The 16,513-nt window shown below is 50.4% G+C and overlaps 8 protein-coding genes across 8 annotated transcripts; 4 read left to right on the forward strand and 4 right to left on the reverse strand.

The window, feature by feature from the left end:
- Positions 1 to 2,750: 2,750 nt before the first annotated feature.
- On the forward strand, positions 2,751 to 3,344 carry HO133_010959 (uncharacterized protein; the record flags this gene model as incomplete). The annotated part of the gene is made up of 1 exon (XM_037301808.1): positions 2,751 to 3,344. One exon carries the CDS (start codon positions 2,751 to 2,753, stop codon positions 3,342 to 3,344), a length of 594 nt encoding a protein of 197 aa, XP_037153442.1.
- Positions 3,345 to 4,632: 1,288 nt separating this feature from the next.
- HO133_010960 (uncharacterized protein) lies at positions 4,633 to 5,518 on the forward strand (the record flags this gene model as incomplete). The annotated part of the gene is made up of 2 exons (XM_037301809.1): positions 4,633 to 5,074; positions 5,148 to 5,518. The coding sequence occupies 2 exons, from the start codon at positions 4,633 to 4,635 to the stop codon at positions 5,516 to 5,518; spliced, it is 813 nt and encodes a 270-aa protein (XP_037153443.1).
- Positions 5,519 to 5,599: 81 nt separating this feature from the next.
- HO133_010961 (uncharacterized protein) lies at positions 5,600 to 6,711 on the reverse strand (the record flags this gene model as incomplete). Its single annotated transcript, XM_037301810.1, has 2 exons — positions 5,600 to 6,650; positions 6,704 to 6,711. 2 exons carry the CDS (start codon positions 6,709 to 6,711, stop codon positions 5,600 to 5,602), a joined length of 1,059 nt encoding a protein of 352 aa, XP_037153444.1.
- Positions 6,712 to 7,199: 488 nt separating this feature from the next.
- Positions 7,200 to 8,736, forward strand: HO133_010962 (uncharacterized protein; the record flags this gene model as incomplete). The annotated part of the gene is made up of 4 exons (XM_037301811.1): positions 7,200 to 7,244; positions 7,703 to 7,792; positions 7,840 to 8,673; positions 8,731 to 8,736. The coding sequence occupies 4 exons, from the start codon at positions 7,200 to 7,202 to the stop codon at positions 8,734 to 8,736; spliced, it is 975 nt and encodes a 324-aa protein (XP_037153445.1).
- Positions 8,737 to 9,088: 352 nt separating this feature from the next.
- Positions 9,089 to 9,736, reverse strand: HO133_010963 (uncharacterized protein; the record flags this gene model as incomplete). Its single annotated transcript, XM_037301812.1, has 1 exon — positions 9,089 to 9,736. The coding sequence occupies one exon, from the start codon at positions 9,734 to 9,736 to the stop codon at positions 9,089 to 9,091; it is 648 nt and encodes a 215-aa protein (XP_037153446.1).
- Positions 9,737 to 10,051: 315 nt separating this feature from the next.
- On the forward strand, positions 10,052 to 13,722 carry HO133_010964 (uncharacterized protein; the record flags this gene model as incomplete). The annotated part of the gene is made up of 2 exons (XM_037301813.1): positions 10,052 to 12,539; positions 12,590 to 13,722. 2 exons carry the CDS (start codon positions 10,052 to 10,054, stop codon positions 13,720 to 13,722), a joined length of 3,621 nt encoding a protein of 1,206 aa, XP_037153447.1.
- Positions 13,723 to 13,958: 236 nt separating this feature from the next.
- On the reverse strand, positions 13,959 to 14,972 carry HO133_010965 (uncharacterized protein; the record flags this gene model as incomplete). The annotated part of the gene is made up of 6 exons (XM_037301814.1): positions 13,959 to 14,360; positions 14,428 to 14,492; positions 14,556 to 14,628; positions 14,680 to 14,731; positions 14,807 to 14,870; positions 14,951 to 14,972. 6 exons carry the CDS (start codon positions 14,970 to 14,972, stop codon positions 13,959 to 13,961), a joined length of 678 nt encoding a protein of 225 aa, XP_037153448.1.
- Positions 14,973 to 15,223: 251 nt separating this feature from the next.
- Positions 15,224 to 16,238, reverse strand: HO133_010966 (uncharacterized protein; the record flags this gene model as incomplete). Its single annotated transcript, XM_037301815.1, has 3 exons — positions 15,224 to 15,997; positions 16,054 to 16,164; positions 16,215 to 16,238. 3 exons carry the CDS (start codon positions 16,236 to 16,238, stop codon positions 15,224 to 15,226), a joined length of 909 nt encoding a protein of 302 aa, XP_037153449.1.
- Between the last annotated feature and the right edge of the window lie 275 nt (positions 16,239 to 16,513).

The raw sequence follows: 16,513 nt of genomic DNA on the forward strand, positions 1-16,513 counted from the left end.
GAAAACCCTTTGAGCCTTTCCAGGGATTCGTGCAATGTCTCGAAATCTTTCGCATTAAGGACAGTCTTCGGGCACCTTCGCTGTTGGGTGAGTCAGCAGGTGTCGATGGAGCATTTGAATGGCTGGAAAGCCTGATACGGACCTCAGGCGATAGCCAAACCGAACTTGACCTGGTAGATCGAAGTTGGGACCGTGCGAAGAGAAAGATGGTCAAGATTGTTTAGATACGGACAGGAGAGCCAGAATTTGGATCGTGTCTTGGACTGCGTCCACCGTGAAAGACAACCTGTTGACAATGGACCGTACTCCACTTCGTAAAATGGAATGGCATTGTTTCCCACAATACTATCACACCAAGGCCGCCCACCACGGCCCCAGTCGCCCCCCTTTCTTTCCCTCTCTTGCCCTCTCCTCCAGCTCATGTCTTTCCCAACAAAATCCCTCCACCCTCCTCGCGTCCCTCCTCAGCTCCCACCCTGGCACACCAACCAGCGCCACCACCAGCACCGACCCTAACACCAACATCGCCATCAACCACGCAGCCATTATTCCATAGGCCAGTTCAAGTCTCCACTCCCCAAACGTGTACGGCGGCAAGCCGTCCCATGATGCAGGCACGACGTACATGCCCCACAGGTAGGGCACATCCCACATTAACACACCTCCGGAGAGCAGATACATGAGTTGACCCACGCGCAGATTCTGGATAAAGGTACGCGGCTCCGTGATGAGCAAGTCGGCAGACGTGGTGCTGATGGAATCTAAACGGCTGAGTGTGCCGCTCCAGAAGGGGCAGATGAGCAGAGACAACGACGTAGCTGAATAGTACGCGGCGTAAGGGACCATGAGCCATTTCGTGATGTACGGTTGGGCGAAGAGGATGGCATTAGGGATTTTGGGGTTGGTGATGATTACGGGTGTGAAATGTAGGATTGTGAGGATGATTGCGGTCAAGAGGCCGAGGTATCAACTAGGTAATGAAAGCGCGCGCGACATTGGAAAAAGAGCAATGCATTCCAGCTTGTCTGACACGTTTTTTCGGACAGCTTGCCTGACTTCCGATGCCCTTTGGATTGCCATAATCATTACATGCCCGAAGCTAAAGCTAGGCCAATCCTCGCTGACAACGGCTCCTCTCGGCTACTACGCCTTGTTCGCGTTGTATTCTCTTTGAGCTTCGACTTCTTTCCTTTCTGTTCATGATTTGGAAGTTAACCGATAATTCATACAACCAGGGGCCAGACCAACCGTTATAACTCGGTCCACTGAGCTTCAGCCTCCTCGTGGGTGAAACGCTCCCTGTCATCCACCTCGAAGGCCACATGCTTCAGATCTTGCCATGAATCTGGCTTGTAATAAAGAGTCAGACCTTCCAACCAGTCTGCGGCATCGGATTGAGGCATCGGCCTGATGACGCTTTGCTGGAGGTACTAGTACGGGAAGATAGCAACCCGTTCTTCAGGTGTGGCTGCCGGGATTCTCAATACTATCCTTCAGATTGGTCTGAACGCCAGAGTGTACAAGATGCGGAGAATACGCAGTTTTTCTCGCCTTGCTCATCGGGATGGGAGTACACGTAATATACGGAATGTGTCCTGGGGTCATTGCCAATGTAAAGCGGCGGATAGACTGGGTCGGCACTAACCTCCACTCTCATCTCACCCCACATCTCACCGTAAGAGATGAAAAGGAAGGTCGAGAGTGATATGAGATCATCAGAGCCGGTGGTCTCGATAACGCTGAAGCCTCTTCGTTGTAAGAATTTGATGTCAAGGGCGTTGAAGACTGGGTCTTGCAGGTAGATGTTTTCGACGGTGGGTTTGGTTTCTAGCCACTGATTCGCACCTTGCCAAGGGATTTTGACGGCTATGTCTGGACGCACTCAGCAGTTCGACCCAGCTCTCAAAAGCAACGGGCTGAGACGAAGAGTCGTTGTGGGTTTTGTAGCATGGAGATGTTGTGTCCGCAGAGAAACTACCAAGACACAGGCACATGCAGGAGTTGATCTTGAGAGGTTCTTGCTTCAACAAAGCATGGGTGAAGAGTACAGAATAGTTCTTGGTAGGCAGCCGATGCTGTCCAAGTTTTCGTGAACAGTTCATGTTTCGTCAATAGAGTCTGAATGGTAATGCCTGATCTTGGAGGACATTTCGAGCGTGCCGGCCGTTTCGGCATTGCTAAGCCCACAAATCGCTCTGCTGCAATAGAAATAGACGGCTTGTGCGGTCAAGTCACTGCTAGAACTGTGTGCTAACGGGTTGTGCGTATGGGTATGTGGTCCGAAGGGAGTGTGGTCGATGTTGACGGCTTGTGTCACCGTAAGGTAGGAAATCCGAAGAAGGAACCCTCAATTTCTTGGTTTTATGAGAGCGCGATGATGGATTTCCAGGTTCACTATCATGTCTTTCGACCTCGACAGACCTAGTGCAAGTTCGCAAGGGGACTGTAGGTTAAGGGTTCTTCAACTCCACTTTGTCATAAATAAATACATCATTTCGAGCACCGACACCAGCGACGAGTTTAGCGCCTTCTTCTCAATCCTACACGTCATGTGTACCTCGTAAGCTCCAGATAGCAGCAGTATGTATCCACGCCAGCAAAAAAATCGGCTGCTAATATGGACTAGGCGTCAGGTAATGTTGCATTGTCCGGAGAGCCTGGTGACATTATACTGCCCAAGGAGATCTCAAACCCACCACCACTCTCCTACGAGGAGCACCAAGGCCGCACGGCTTTGAGCATTTCATGCCATGGAAATCATTTTCAGCCGATGGAATCCTCAATGGCGAGCCCAATTTCGTGCCATCCAAGCCGATCTCGGCGGCGGTCTCAAAAAGAACCGAGTCTCATATCTCACGATTGAGCACGTGGGGAGCACGTCAATAGCCCATCTTGTCGCGAAGCCGATGCTTGATATTCTTATCGTTGTCGCCGACGCAGACTTCAATGACAGTCATCGAGAGAGACTCAAGGAAGTGTTGTGTTTCAGCTGGGATTTGCATCACGGAGGCTATTCGTACAAAGGCGAATCTAGCATCAAAGGCCGATGGAACTTCACGCTTCAAGGCGTGATACCCGAGCGGAAAATCGCAGTCGTGGCGGAGAACAGCATTTATCGGAGGAGCTGCTTGGCATTCAGAGATACGTTGAAGACACAGTGGGAATTGCGCGAGCAGTATAGTCAGGTCAAGCAGCTCTTAGCGCGGACAGAGATCCAGCGCATCATGCAATATTCTACGGCTAAGAATAAAATCGTAAGCAAGGTCCTGAAAAAGGCCGGATGGACTGACGAAGAGGTTGATGAGAAAGAAGGCATGGTGAAGAAATGGTATCCTGAGATTTGAAGGCCCAAGGCGCGAGGAAGCAAGCGTTCGACTCGGCAGAGGAAAGGGGGAAGACAGCGATAGCGAGCTTCTGAGGTCTACCACATCAGGATCATGATACTCAACAGAGATTTCACTCTTGTTTTCCCCTTCGAAATGTCTTCGGGGTGCATACGTAGAGCGTACGTCAGCTTAACGTACCAAGCAAGGAGTCGAATTCCGGCATTGAAGTTCAGGATCATAATCGTTTTGTGTCATACGATCTGACAATGAATCAACATAAGCTTCCATCTCGGGAATTGCGAAACAGTGAAGGTCTGTCCCCGGAAACATGTTCTCGGACAAGCTAAAAATTGCGTAGTCTATTCGAGCCTCAAAGTTAGAGGTTCGAACGGCAGAAACGCGTCCAAGCGTATATGATCTCTCGGCCTGAAGCCTCTCCTTGATCCATCATCAACCAGGGCGGCGGGCATCGCGTTCGTCATTCTTCAATACATCTCTCGTCAACCAGAAAACCAGGTCGAGATTCTCAACCGGTCAGTGCTGAACACCGCCATCCTTGAACTATGTATTTTCCTTTCGACCGAACTTCTCGTATACAGTGCATCAAATGAAGTGTTAAGCATCGTAATTCTGTTCAACACAGTCCTCTTCGCACGTTGGAACAGATCGAGGTTCTTCAACATCGCAAACTTTGAGAGTCGTGTTAACACATTTCAGATTCACGGTCAAATCGTTCCTTCAACACAGATAGATCCCAAACACAAATCAAAATGGAGGTTCCGAGCTCTACAGAGCCTAGACTCCGTGTTCTTCTTCAACAGTCTTCCCCGGGTTGAAGGCAACCAGCGGGGAACTGCAAGATTTGGTCGTGACTTTGACCTTTCTTCAACACATTTCCCCTCAACATCCTCGAAATGGTAATCCGAATCGAGGCTCTTGACGGGACGTCCAGAACCGCTGGACGAGGACCAGAAAGCCATTGAACAATCAGGAGCATTCAAACATTGAGAAGCAGGCAAGCTGTCGAAAATAGCGGCGGTCTGGGGCGCTACACCCTCATTCTTGCAGCAAATTTCTAGAAATAGCGTTGCCCTCAGAAATCTCTTCGATGATGCTGTTTTAGGCGCATTTCTGTGGGTTTGTACCTCTTTCAACTGTCAGCCCCTTCCGATATAACGTCATCCCAGAACCCCCTCCGCAAAGGCAAAGTCCGGATTTATGCTCTAAACCCCGAGTCCTCGCAACCTCAATTGGCGGGCCTCATAATCTTGACTTACCTATTGTTTACCATTCCTGCGAATCGATCATGCCATACCTGACCATTCCCCACGGCCGGATCTTCTACACCGACTTCCCACCCCACGACTCCCCTCCCCGCGCGACGCTCATCTTCCACCACGGCCTCGGTTCCACCCACGCCTTCTACCGGTCTATCACCCCCGCCCTGACCTCCCCCCCGCACAATTTCCGCTGCATAACCTACGACACCATTTCGAGTGGGCTCTCCGATCTTGCTTCCGAGCCTCAATCAATGCAAGGGTTGGCACAGGATGCGATCGAAGTCCTGGATGAGCTGGGCGTGAAAGAGAAGGCGATCTTTGTAGGACATAGCATGGGTGGTGTCGTGGCGTCGGAAATAGCTGCTACCAAAGGGGATAGGATAAAAGGGTCGGTCATGTTGGGGCCTCCGTTGCCCAGTCCCACTGTTGAAAAGACGTTTGAGGGACGGGTAAAGGCGGTAGAAGAAGGTGGGTTACACTCTGCGGAAGTGCGTTCGTGGATCTGAAACAGGGCATGTGAAACTGAATTGGCAATGGACAGGGGGAATGGAAGCAATGGCAGACACCATCCCTACTGGTGCCACTGGCTCCAAATCAACGCCTCTGCAGCACGCTTTCATCCGAACGCTGCTACTGAGCCAGAGACCTGAAGGGTATTGCTCGATGTGCAAGGCTCTAGGAGGCGCGTCGCCGCCCGACTATGCTGCCATTAAGATGCCGACGTTGATGGTCGCGGGGGAGGAGGATAAGAGCGCTCCTTTGGCTGGGTGTGAGGAGATATTTAAGAGGACTGGAGGTGAGAAGAGCATGGAGGTTGTCAAAGGGATGGGTCATTGGTTTTGCATTGAGGACCCCGAGTCGATTGCGAAGCTGATTGGAGCATTTGTTGAGAAAGTGATACAGGCAAATTGAGCCAGTAGCAGTCATATAGGATGAGAGTGAATTGGATTGCAGGAACGCTTTATGGTATGCATGAAGGTTCTGGAATCATGCCTAAGCGTGCGCAAATTGGCTGCTGTACCTACCACCTGGACCTACCTCCCACCCTGTCCTGTTGTCAACAATCACTGGTCTATGGCGGTGATGGTGAGATCGATGCCCACTCCGGTCAGGGCTGCGGCTTCGGCGTCGATGGGAATGAGGTGAGGAGTCATCTTTGCTCCCGTGATGACGCCGTGTGGGTTCGTCAGGTTTCGCACCATCATCAAGTCTGAATCCCTCTACATCATCTGCTTCTCGTCTCCTCCTCCTTCTTCTCTCCCGCCGTCTTTCTGCCTCCTCAAGCTCCCTAATCTCGCGACCCTTTTCCTCTTTCCATTTCTTCCTCTCGCGCTCTACTTCCCGCACTCCGGCTACCCCTTTCTGAATCGCAGACAAAGGATCGTCAGCTACAGTCCTAATCTTCTCCCTTTCTTTCCTTCTGGGATCTTCATTGCCCCATACATCTTTTGAAGGCGCTTCTACTTCTCCACGTTCATCCTCAACCGCGTTGATTTTATGGTACCAAGGCTTTTGACCTATAGCCTGCTTAAAGCCAGCCGCATTTGAGAACCGCATGGTGTATTGATCCTCAAACTCCTTCTGCTTCTTCGCCTTCTCGGCCTCAACTTCTGCATTCTTGGGTGCGTTGTGCCTTGTTCCATCCACAGGAAACAGGTTGATGTGACCTTTCACATCCGTAATTGGGGCATCACTGCTCTTTTTGGTTTTCATTTGCATCTCGGCCTTCGCTGGTACGAGAGCGTTATTCTCCTGAGCGAATCGTATGTCCCGGTCGGTGTCATCTTCCCCAGCAATTCTTTTTCTTTTCCTCTCCCGATCGGGCCTATTCTCTCTACTTCGCTCATTTCGTTCTTCTTCAATTGGAGCTCTGGGTGCTTCGAAGGGTAGACCGCGGAGTATCTGTATGCGTCGTTCGGCATCGACTTCCTGCATACGCTGTTCCTCGCCCTCCTCCCGGGCAGCAGCTGCAGCCTCGTCGCGCTTGACCTTGGCAATGTTGTCGGCATTGTAGACGTTCCATGACTTCTTTCCAAGCAGGTGTCTAAAGTGATGTAAGCATTGATTTCAGGGCCGGAAGAAGAGACAGAGACTTACAGAGGCATGGTAGGCTTTATGGAAAGCGAAAAGCAAGTCCAATATTCGAAAGACGAGTAAGGGTCTACCTTAGTTAGTGTTGAAGGTTTTGGTACCAAGGTCGTTATTAATGGTATTGAGTAAGGTAGCTATGAGTGCGTTATTTACATAGCGGGGTACTAGAGTAACGTCATTCAGCTAATCCATTACCTTAGCGTAATGTAATACTGGACTCGAAAAAGACCAAATTCCTATCTTCATTCCTTTCACATGGTCTTTTCCATGTATTCATGAACTTTCACTTCTTGGAGTCTATTTTCCTTTCCGGAGGCAGCTTGAGGAACGCTTGCCAATTACCGAAGCCGCAGCTGGCCTGCTGAAATCGTATCCTGATTGCTTGCTTGAGTTTGATGCGTGAACAAGGAGGAGACCTTTCACAAGCTTGTGTGCTGAAAAGCCTTGATTTGTGTCTTGCGTTTGAATACTCTATGCTGATTGGGGTTGAGTAGTCGCTAGAATGGCTGAAAAGTTAGGGGCGAAGTACCGGCAGGAAATTCAACAGGTAGGGCTATATCCTTTGCCCTTTAGATGAATGAGACATTTCTTTGCCTACAAGAACACATCTGATGCATCCTGATTCGGTGGAGTGCGGCCATTGAAAAAAGCTGCATACAAGTAGAATCCTACTGGGAAGAAGTCTATGTCTCGTGTGATTTGAACGGCAAAGACGTTGTCCCAATGCTGTAAATTTGTTACGAATGCGTGAGGTTACGGTCAGTGTACTTGCTGTCAGAGAGACAGTAACCATTATGTCGAAGAAGCGGCTCTGTTTACAGATGGACCTGTGTTGTCACTTTTGCCTCAACACTTCCATCCTTCTTAGCAGCCAGGTCTGATTTCACCCGGAATTACCAACCATCAGGCACTATGTCTCTATTGAATAAAACATTTGTTCCACTTCCAGGGGAAGAGATAGCTGAAGGCTACAAGCGCATTGTGCTGATACCTGCTCTCGAACAGATGATGTTCGTGGCCGGCGAAACAGGAGAGCCATCAAGCGAGACAACAACACTCATCGAACAGATCGTCCACGAACAAGTCATAGAAATGGTCAGCCTCTCGATCAGTGTGTGCTTGCGAAGCTAATGTCAAAGTAGCTCAAAAGATCCACAGCTCTTGCTACTCGACGAGGCTCCCGCGCAATCACCACCGCTGATCTCTTTTTCCTGATCCGCCACGACAAAGCAAAGACTTCTCGTCTGAAAACATTTCTTTCCTGGAAAGATGTTCGAAAGAGTGCCAGAGAGTCTGACGACAAAGGAGGCGATGCCGCGGATGCTGCAGTAGGGGATGATGCTCTCGGCGGCGTTGATGTCGCTGGTGGACCCTCGGTGCCTGTCAGCGAACTATCCAAAAGAAGCAAGAAGAAGGTTAAGCTTCCGTGGGACATCTCAAGCTTCTTCACCGAACAGCTGCCGGAGGGTGAAGACGAGGATGACGAGGAAGAGGAAGAAGCAAATGCTGCTACCATTGTCCGCCTGCAAGCAGCCGACAGACGTACCAAAGGCATGACAAGGGATGAATATGTTCATTACAGTGAATGCCGCCAAGCTTCTTTTACCTACAAGAAAGCCAAGCGATTCCGCGAGTGGGCTGGGTTTGGCATCGTGACTGACAGCAAGCCCAACGATGACATCGTGGACATTCTGGGGTTCCTGCTGTACGACATCGTACAGACCTTGACGGAGGAAGCGTTGAAGGTGAAGCAAGAAGAAGATCTTAACAAGTCTCGCAACGGCGACTCGGATGCTCAGAGCAAGAAACGCAAGAGAGAGACTGGACTGTTTGACCCGCCTGAGGAGGGTACGACGCCCGTGACTCCGAAACATGTCAGAGAGGCTTTCCGAAGATTGCAGGAGAAGCCCATCCCAGGCAGAGTGAGGGTTTGGATGGGTGGTCCCAGGGCTTTGCAAAGGACTGAGTTGAAGTTGGTACGTTGTTTTGCTCTACTACATGGGTTAGAAGTAGCTTCGCTTATGCCACACTAGATCTGATATATTGAGGCTGGCTTTCTAGCATTTGACACGGCGTGATAGCTAGGGAGCTAACATTTGAGGCGGTATGATACCCATAATGTTGACTCTGGATAAGGTATGATACCCATGCAGTCATTGGAAGAGGCGTTGCCAGTTGGTGCGTGGTGGCGTCGGAGCCCGCAAAAAGGGAATCCCCCTCTCATCTATTTTCGAAGCTTAGGTATTTAGTGGTCTCCCAGGCCATAACGTCAATTTGTGTAGAATTATTTTCGTACGCCTTACGCCACGCTTCTGCCGGACAAAAAAAGCCGAACTTTGGTCGTTGGAGAATGCCGTAATGCTCTGGGTATATGCCATCTCGCGTGCTCACTCAACATATTATGCCACCCCCAACCCCCTCATCCTCCTCAGCCTTAATTCCAACACCTCCTTGCGTCTTTCTTCTCTTCTCATTTCTCTTTCTCCTCTTCTCTTCCCTCTCCCGCTCATCTAACTCCTTCCTAACCTCCAACCTCTTCCCCAAATCGACCACATCCCCCACCCCCTCTTTCTCCTCTCTCCTCTTCTGAGCTAACCACTCTAATCTTTCCCTCACCTCCTCCAACGTCGCCCTCTTCACCTCCCCAGTCTGCCCAATAGCCACCAGATGCTGCCGCGAATTCAGATGCTCAAGGAACTGTAGATTGTCCTTGAATGTCAAATCACAGTCCGCACAGTAAAACCCTGCCCCTCGCCCTCTCTTCCCCGTAGCCGCGCCAGCTGGTACGAGGGAAGTCTTGCCGACATTGTTGGAGACATCGAGACGGGCAGTGCGTGATTCGGTTTCTTTGGCGTCTGGAGGTGTGGACGGGCGGGGGAAATATTTGCGCCCGGCAGCCTTTGCTTCGGCACGAGCTGCGCCCTCAGCTTTATACTTTGTTTCGCGATCAGCTGCTTTGGCTGCGTATTCGTTTCTGTCCCAAGTTTTGCGGAACGAGGTGTCGGATGCGGTGGATTTTGATGGGCCGGAGCCAGACATGGCTTGACGTTAACAATGGCGTGGCCAAGGTACCGGCAACATAGAATGAAAAGTATCTGGGTTTTTGGTCTGGCAAGCGTAGAGAGAAGGCATGGGAGTACCTTAAGTGAGCTCATGAATGGCTTGGCAATATGTTCTAATTGTATGGAAGTGTAAGCGAGTTAGGCGCCGCGGCAAATGACCCCGTGGCGATCTATCTTTCTCTGGCAGGTCCACGCGTGACATTCCTTTGGGTCACGCGAAGCTGTTCTGATATCCACTGGTCGGACTCAAACCTGACCATGTCTCCTCGTATATGGAAAAAAGCGTACAACAATGACCGAAAAAGGATCGGCGCTCCAAAGAGGCCGCCGCTATGGGGATAAGCGGGCGGCGGAGATATGGGAGAACCTAGGGAAGAATAACCTGTGGAAGAGGATTTTGAAAAACGTGACCGCTACTACTCTCCTCGTCAGCATATGTCTTATCCCAGGTTCCCGGACTGTTATTGGCAAGGCTGCCTATTTGGGCGCTATCACTACGGTGTTTGGTCACCCAGGTCGACGCTTTGGCCAAATGGCTGAAGCCCTTATCCTTGTTCTTTCCGGAACGGTACTAGGAGTGGCTTGGTCAGTTCTAGGGGTTTATCTTGGCTCTCTCGTTATCAAAGAGCACCCACCAGCGGCCTACGCGATTCGAGCAATTTTTCTAGCAGTCGTAGTACTGTTCCACGGCTATCTACGATCGAAGACGCCTCGGTTGTTCATTTTTGTCTTGCTCTTGGTCATTGTATCGGTGGTGTCTTTGACATCAACTGCCAAAGTGGTGACACCTCTTTCTGCGACAAATATACTCTATCCAATCTTGATTGCCGCTGGATGCATTACACTGGTCAATATATGTATCTTTCCTGAATTTAGCTCTAGATATCTTGGTCAGATGACTCTTGATACACTAAATGACACAGTCAAAGCCCTTGGAGATGCTGGTATTTACTTTGTCGAATCGAAAAGGGCGGTTGATCAGAACGGAGTCAAGACAGGCGAGAAAAGAGCTGATGCTTCTATGACTGGGCCAGCTTGGAACGCTACTGACGAAGAACGTGGGCTTCCACAGAAGAAAGTTACTAATTTAACAAACGCCCCTATGCACATCAAGGCCAAAGACATACTTCAAAGGTTATTCGCCAGCAAGTCTCAAGGGACTGACCACAGTGACCCCAAAAAGCTTCCAAAGACGAGTCTGGCTGACTTGACAAGCAATAAAGCGAAGATACGGAAGAAACTCTCAGATTGCAAAGCAGCTCAACAGGAGTGCAACTTTGAGCTTGCTGTATCCGTGTTGCCTCCTCGCAACATGAAACCCATCAGTGTGCAAGCAATGAAAAAGCTAGTGGCCAACACGATTGCAGTCATCAGCGCCTGTGAATCTAAATTCGCCCTCCTTGGTAGCGATGATGTTGGGCAAGCTTCCAATTCAAAGAAAACAAAGCCCGGTCCTGAGCTTGTAGATGAGAGTAAGACTCCGGCCATCTCAGCCCTGGTTGGAGCTACTTCCAACCTGCTTACTCCAGAGTTACCGTTGCCACACGAGAATCCGAAGCTGGGAAAACTGAACACCATCATCGAACAAGACAAAGCAGAGCTTGAGATGATTAAGCCGAAGCGCGAAATTGAATTTGGCGACGCTCGTCTGCTTCGGTATCTATTGGCTAGGGTGGCAAAGCCATACGAGGATCTGCACTTCGTCGTCGCTCGAACAGTTGAGGTAGTGAGTGCGTGTGTCGCTTACGCATATGATGTTCCCACCTTACCTTCTGGTGCAAGGGTTCCCAAAGGTATCTTGCTCGAGGAATTGGATATGCAAATGGACAGCCTCCAGAAAGCTCTGCTCCAATTTGACGCAGACGCGGCATCTGCTCTAGAAGGGGCTGCAACTCTGCAAGAATTAGAAGGCAAGGAGCTCGACATCATGCCTAGAGAAGAAGTCTTTCTGATGTCATCGTTCATGCTCAACGTACGGCAAGCAGCCTCGCATATTGAAAGTATGCTCAAACACTCTCGAGAATTAGTTGGACGTCGTCAGCAACGGAATGGACGTCGCCGTATTTATGCACCACATATCAAATGGTCGAACTGGCTGTATACAGGTGGCGAAGAGGATGAAGCACTGCCTAACAGTGGGCGCAAAGGCAACAGACAAGGTGCTTCGGATGAGCGGGAGGACGATGAAGACGACGCAGAGTCACTGAATAGCAAGAAAGGTTTATTGGCTCACCCAGGAGATCTGGAGAAAAACGCTCTCACTCCGGAGGTCAAGGAAGACGCCAAGCAACGAGAAAGAGAGTCGAGAGCAAGAGATTTCGAGCGCCAAGAAATACCTTACTCACTTCGTCTCCGTGGTCAAGCTGCCGACGCATTGGAATGGATCCAGCATTCGGAAGACTTGTTGTATGCCATGAAGCTCGGCGTCGCCGTTTTCCTAGTACTTTGGCCTGCATTCGTGGCTTCTTGGAATACCTGGTACTCTCTAGACCGGGGTCTCTGGGCTGCTTTACAGCTCGTCCTGATCACTGAAGTCTCCATCGGTACTTCTGTTTGGACATTTGTTCTTCGGGGTGTCGGCACTACAATCGGCTGTATTTGGGGCTGGGCCGCTGTTGAAGCTCGCGGAGGCAATCCGGTTGTTTGCGCTGCGTTGATCTTCGTAGCACTGTTCCCTTGCGCCTATGTGCAACTTGGAACCAAATATCCGAAGGCTGGTATGGTATGCATTGTCAGCATATGCGTTGTAGCTCTCTCATCGGAGTTAAATACCGTACCTGGTAGGTTCGATGAGCAATGTGTCTGCTTTACAAGCTGACCGAGATTTTAGGGACACCAACTGACAATTTTCTGAAGCGATGGATTGCTTTCATGATAGGTGGGACAGTGGCTCTGATCGTAGAATTGGTACTACTTCCAGTCAAAGCTCGCACGCGCCTCGTTGAATCTCTCGCTGCAGCTCTCGAACAAATCAACGAGATGGAGAAATGTATTGCCGCCGGCATTGAGCAAGGCGTCAAGATTGACGTTTACGCCGCCGCAAACATTGTACGCTTCGAAAACGCGAACGGAAAGGCTAACACCGCACTTGTCGCTGCAGAGACCTTCCTTCCCTTCTGCAGCAATGAGCCAAGGATCAAAGGCTCCTTCGAAGGCCTCGCTCTGATATACACCGAGGTTCTCTTCGTGCTTCACCAGATTGTCGACAGAATGGACAATATGTTGCAGCTACGGACGGCCTATGGTTCTGGCCCATTAGAGGAGCTCAATGCTGAAATCTACCCCTACCGTCGAAACGTCGCTGGTTCCATCACCCTGACACTCTTCGCAATTCATGGTGCCCTCACAACCAAGCTTCCACTCCCACAATACATTCCTTCAGCCCGGCTTGCCCACCTGCGCATGATCAACCGAGTGCGAGAAGTTGTTCTTGAGCAAGTGGCTGGGGAAGGTCATGACTCCCACGAGATCACCGCCAAGCTTGCACGCCAGCGGGCCGTGCGGAGAAAATACATGTCCTGGAATGCTGCGTCAGCGGCTCAAGCGGAGATCATTGAGTTTCTCGAAGAGCTCATCGATTTGACGAAGCTGCTCGTTGGGGCTAACGAGTTCAGGAGTGGGCTGTTGACGAGGCCTACATATCATGACTACGTTCAGAAATCTCAGAAGCAAGGCGCAGGGGATGATGGCGATGAAGTGGTAGCAGCTGAAGCCAGGGATGAGTTCGGAGAGACTCCCCTTGATACGGCAGGAGCGACGACACGAACGCGAGGGACGACGCTTGCTTCGGTGGACGCAGGGGCAGGGCTCACTAGACGCCGGCAAGGCACAACTCTGAGTTCTACGAGCGATGGTGAGGATGTGCCAGCCAGCTTACGCAGGATACAGAGCCGGAAGCTCGAAGCTGGGGTGCTGCGTCAGAGGACGAACGAGAGTTGGAAGTCACCGCATCAAGGCACATGAAGCAGCGAGAAAAGCATGTCGCATTGTCTGATAACCACGTCAACTATATGAGCGAGGGTACAGACATTGAAATCCCTGAACCAATTCCATTCACGTGGTGAAGTGACCACCAAGCTTGTACCATTTGCATGATCGATCCTCTCGTCGAAATGGACAATGCGAAAGATTCCTCCTGTCCAAGCAATGATCATCCACCATCCACGTATGCCATGACACGTTTGAAGATGAGCAGCCTCTTAAGCAGATGCACCATCCTCCTGGTCCTCAGTCTCTCCATTCATACCTTCTTCTTCCTCGTCCTCCTCTTTAGCCTCGACCTTGACCTTCTTGCTCGGACGGTCCTCCTCCTCATCGCCCTCATTGGGGCTGGGAGCAGCAGCGCGAGCGACGTTCTTGGGCTTGCGAACACGCTTTTTCTTCTCAGTAGGGGTCGTAGATCCATCATCACCGTTCTTGCGTCCACGCTTCTTGCTTGGAAGGATGTCAGCGCCTCCAGTCATGGTGATGGCAGCGGAGGCTTTCATCATCTCGCTGTACATCTTAGCTGAGGATTGGGTGGTGCGACCAGCAGGAACGGAGACATCGGCCCATTTAACTTTGCTGCCGAAGGTTTTAATAACGGAGACGAGGAGTGCGATCTTGGGGGTGTTAGTGGAGAGTGGAGAGGAGGGAGGAAAAGGGAGGTTAAGAGGGGGGAGGAGATACCTTTTCTGTGTCGGCCCATTTGGATGCGGGGATGGGGTTGGCGATTTCAGATCCCATTTTGGCTGCTGCAGAGTACTGAGCTTGCTGATGTTGCGATTGGCATGGAGATGATAAGATGAGGGACTTACAGTTTGTTTGCGTTGAGTGGTTGGTATCTGTTGAGATGATTTGAAAGTTGGAGGGTGAAAGAAGGGTGGTGATCTGCGTGATGTGAGCTCAGGATGTGTTGATTCTAAAAATGTAGAAACTCACTTTAGAATCTGAAAGTTCGAAACTTCCCGAGTCTTTGGGAACGTTGATGAAGCTGCGATTATGATTTAGCCTTCGGTATTGGCATAGACACTCTCCCTTGGGCCGGTATTGTGGGACAAGTACCTACTAGAAAGTGTGGTGATGTGGATAATGGAAGTTGATGGTTGAAGTTTGAAGGTTGAGAAAAGATACTGAGCAAGGATAGGGTCAAGTGAAATTGCATTCACTTTCCAACCCGGTATTGGCGCGGTACAGCACTAAGAATGATGACAGCCATGTGCTTCCTTGGGCATTGCATTTCGTGGGATCCACGACCTGTCGTAAGGAGGAGGGATGTGGTATAAGGCAGAACACCTTGGAATGTCAGAGATCTACAATCACCCCTATCGTAGCATGTTACTTCCAGAGGCCCAAAACGAAATCATTGATGTCCCATATTATCCTTTTCTCATTTCCAGCGATGATACCCTTCATGGACTCAACCAGTCAGAATCATAGGACTGAGCCACGAGTTGATATCATTAGATTCAGAGCATGCCTGGCTTCATCTCTTTAATGCGGCAAATCGCTTTGTTAATTCGTCGACGTCTGGTATCTTGCCCCCAACTATGTCTTTCTTTGCTCCGGACTCTCTGCTTGTCGCAGTGCTTTGCGCATCTGTGTCAGATGTCTGTTTCTTCAAGCCGCTCATCTTCGCCCCAGGCTTCAGTTCTGGTGGACCTGGTAGTCTTACTCGCGGATTGAGATTGTCTGTGCTTGGACTTGGAGGTGCTACGCTGATCGGCGACCTCGGACCAAGATCTCGTGGGGGTGTAGCTTTGCTCAACTCATCTGTTGTCAAGGGCTCTTCCAGGTTCTTCACTGCCTGACCGCCCGAGGGTTTGTCATCGTCCCCATCGTCCTGGGCATCCAGGGACTCTTCCTTCCTCGGCCAATTCACACCGTAAGTTCTAGCAATCTCCTTCAAGTACAATGTCACCAGCTCTGGTTCTGGAGGCTCGACTCTTAGCTTTTTGAGCACTCTTTCCGCGACCTTGCCATCTGAGTTCTCCACAGCCTCCAGCGCAAAGTCCTTTCCATATTTCTCCACCAATAGTGCCCTTGCCTGCTGAAGCTCTTTGACATCTGTTCGTGGTGCAGCGTAGATGATGGATTTGATCGCCTCTTCTAGCCCGGGATCACATTCTTTAGCTTCTAACAATCCTGTCCTTGCCAAAAGAAGCTCGCAGTATAACTCAAGGACTTCTAGTAGTTCGGTAGTGATATCAGAGCGAATGATGTTCTCGACACGGATGCGTGCTGATTCCTCTTTGCCTTGCTGGTTCGCCCCACGCATTAGCCTGACGCCAATCAACACGGCAGATCGATATGTACTTCAAGCAATACAGCCATTGCCCGTCTTTGTTGCTTCGCTATAGCTGTGTCCTTCTGCTGCACCATGCGTAGCCTACTAATGGATAGCTTGAGCTGGACCTTGATCTTTCCCTTGGAAGAGTCAGCACGGACTGTGCTAAGCAGCAGACGCGAAGGCTTACGACAATCGCCGAAGAAGGAGCCATCTTGGGGTTTTCGAAGCGCTGGACGTTACGGCATTAAGGCGCATATTAAGTCGGAGCAAGGACGCTGTAGCCTGCACTTTGTGCTTGTACTTTAGGTGGGACTAAGCGAGGCAAGCGCCAGCCGCGGTGTTTCCTTTGCGGACAGTGCGTCACTCTAATAAATGATCACTAATCAGTATCTCTGGAAAGCAACATGGAGTTGCATAGCAACATTATCAAAGATGAGCTGGCATGGGACATGTTGATATCTATGCAAGTTAACAATCTATAATGAC

The sequence above is a fragment of the Letharia lupina genome, assembly GCF_014066315.1.
Source record: "Letharia lupina isolate WasteWater1 chromosome Unknown contig_9, whole genome shotgun sequence".
Lineage (NCBI taxonomy): Eukaryota > Fungi > Ascomycota > Lecanoromycetes > Lecanorales > Parmeliaceae > Letharia > Letharia lupina.